Source organism: Galeopterus variegatus, unplaced genomic scaffold, assembly GCF_000696425.1.
Source record: "Galeopterus variegatus unplaced genomic scaffold, G_variegatus-3.0.2 Scaffold1167, whole genome shotgun sequence".
Lineage (NCBI taxonomy): Eukaryota > Metazoa > Chordata > Mammalia > Dermoptera > Cynocephalidae > Galeopterus > Galeopterus variegatus.
The window spans coordinates 209,191-211,597 of NW_007727278.1; the positions used below are offsets into that span (position 1 = coordinate 209,191).

Below are 2,407 nucleotides of genomic sequence, written 5' to 3' on the forward strand. Positions count from 1 at the left end.
AGGTGAACCGGGTTGAGTACCCGGCAGAGCAGAGTGGTGGAGGGCGGGATGGGAGCCAGAGGGATGTACTGAGAGACAACACGTCCCTTCTCCTTGGTGTCCCCAAATGCCTTTTAGATCCAACTGCCTGTCTCCTCCTTTTTTCTTCTTTTTTAAAAATTCTCATTTTCCTTTCTCTACTTCTCTTTTCCTGCTTAGGCTTTTTAAAATCCCTTTCTTTGTGGCCCTCCTTTTTGACTCTGCTTCCCGAATGGCCTTCCTTTGTGCTTTCTGCACCTGAGCCGGAGGAGAGCGAAGGGTCCGAGTGGTGGGACAAAGAGCTCATCTGTTGCTAGAGGAGCCCGGTGGCCCCCAGCTGTGTCGGCTTCTCAGGCCACAGAGTCAGTGGCGCCTTCCTGCACAATGGGAGGAAAGTTGACTTTAGCAGTAATATCGATGTGCTTATTTTAGGTCCTGTCCCCTTCCCTACCTCGACCCTTGGCCTGGCTGTGACAGTGGCTGTGAGAAGCCTTCTTCACCCGTGGCATTGTGCTGTACAAGCTCTTTGAGTCCTGGCTACCGCAGTTCTAGGAATTGGGGACCTGCTAGCTGTATTAACAGGGGCAACGCTTGTGTTTTGGAAGCTAACCGTGCAGTCTGCAGAGCAAGTTTGCCGCATGCTGTCTCCTTCCCAGAGCCCCAGTCTCCCTCCCAGAGCCCCAGTCTTGGGCTCATGGTGTCTGAGGGCTGGAGGGGGGAGGGGCTTGCCTGCTGTCATAACCACCCCATCTGCTCTCCCTGCACAGAGAGAAGGGGCTCAAGATCCAGTGGGTGGACGACACCCATGCACTCGGCATCTTTCCCTGCCTGGCCTCAGGTACTGCGGCCCACGGTGGCCTCAGCCCTTTCTCTGACCATCATGGAGTGGCAGGGCCCTTGGCCCCTGGGTGGAGGGTAGCAGGGCCCCACCCACAGCTGTCCAAGCCAAAGTCTGGGGGTTGCCTAGTGGGTGCTGGCCCAGGAATCTAACGGTAATGAGTCTGGCCTTTCCCAGTGGTGTTATGTCTTCCCTGCAGAGGTTTCAGGTTCAGGTGACATTTACTGAGCACATGTCATGGTCCAAGCCCCAGGTACTGCCATGTACAAACAGAACCATATGAAAGTGCTGTTTTTACAGGTCAAAATCATTCAGGCACCACAGTGCCATCTGGCTCAGGCTACGCCCTCCCATTCACTTTTCATTGCAGCTTTAAGACATAGGTCAGGTTACTTGCACTTTACAGATGGGCAGACTGAGGGTCCCAGAACATCAGGGGTCTGTTCCAGGTCACGAAGCCTTTCAGGGTCAGAGCTGGGGATGCCGTGCAGCCTCCTGACTGTGACTCCAGTGCTCCTTGTGCCCTCTTGTCACTTTCCTGCATTGCCCTTGCCATGTCACTGTTCACTTTGGGTGTATTTATAAAACGGTACCTGCCCTCCACCTCCACCACCCCTCACCTGGCCTTCCCAGACCCATGGCCTCCTGCACACTGGAGCTGGGAGCCGCTGTTGCTGGTGGGGCCCAGGCCTCAGGGGAGCCTGAGTGTCCAGGGAGGGGGCAGTGCTTAGGGAACAGGGTGGGGTGGGGGAGCCCCAGGGAGGGATCCCGAGGAAAGGGAGGCAGGGAGGGGAGCAAGGAGGCTGCCTGGTGTCCAGGAAAGAACGAGCTCTGGCAGGGGTTGGCCGTGGCCATCTCTGGGCTCTGTCGCAAACTGTGTGGTGGGAGCAGGTTTCCTCATCTCTAAACATCGGGGGGCTGGGATCTGGAGCCCTGCGAGCTCTACCGTGCATGTCCTGTAAATAGCCCAGTACTCCATGGCCGAGCATCACTGGGACAGCGCAAGTTCCCCAGAGGGTCTTGAGCGGTGAAAGGCGGAGAGATTTTTAAGCTCTGGGGCTTTAGGAGGCAGGAGCCTGCCTCTCCTCATGTCCTAACCGCAGCCTCACTGGCGTGGCTTCGGGCATCCCATGCAGGCCTGTGAGGCTTGGGGGCATTTTGGGCAGATAGCAGCTGTCTCTTGCCCAGGGTAGTGTCAGAGCAGCTCTGCCCGAGCATTGAATGGGCGCACGAAGGGGCTGCATCAGTCTTGGGGGATGCGTGTACTCCCAGGTCTGAGGGGGCCTGGCGCAGGAGGAGGAGGGGATGACTCCAGATCTGCTTTCTCTCCATAGCTACTGACGCCCTGACCAGGGAGTTCTCAGCACTCAAGATCCGGCCCCTCCTGCAGGGAACTAAGCAGTCAAAGCTCAAAGCCTTGCAGAGGCCAAGTAAGAAGGCGGTTGTCCTGGAGGGGGAGGCTGTGCGGGTGTGCGTGAAGGTTTGGTCTGGCAGGGAGGGGTCTTTTTTTTTTTTCCTTTTTGTCTTTTTTCGTGTCCGGCAATGGATCGC

At 56.9% G+C, this 2,407-nt stretch overlaps 1 protein-coding gene across 1 annotated transcript in view; it reads left to right on the top strand.

The window, feature by feature from the left end:
• Window positions 1–2,407, top strand: part of LOC103592519 (R3H and coiled-coil domain-containing protein 1-like) — a 7,817-nt gene that overhangs the window by 2,947 nt on the left and 2,463 nt on the right. The window contains exons 3-4 of the mRNA XM_008575275.1: window positions 786–856; window positions 2,191–2,286. Of these exons, the coding sequence (XP_008573497.1) occupies window positions 786–856; window positions 2,191–2,286 (167 nt within the window). The remainder of the gene's footprint in view (window positions 1–785; window positions 857–2,190; window positions 2,287–2,407) is intronic.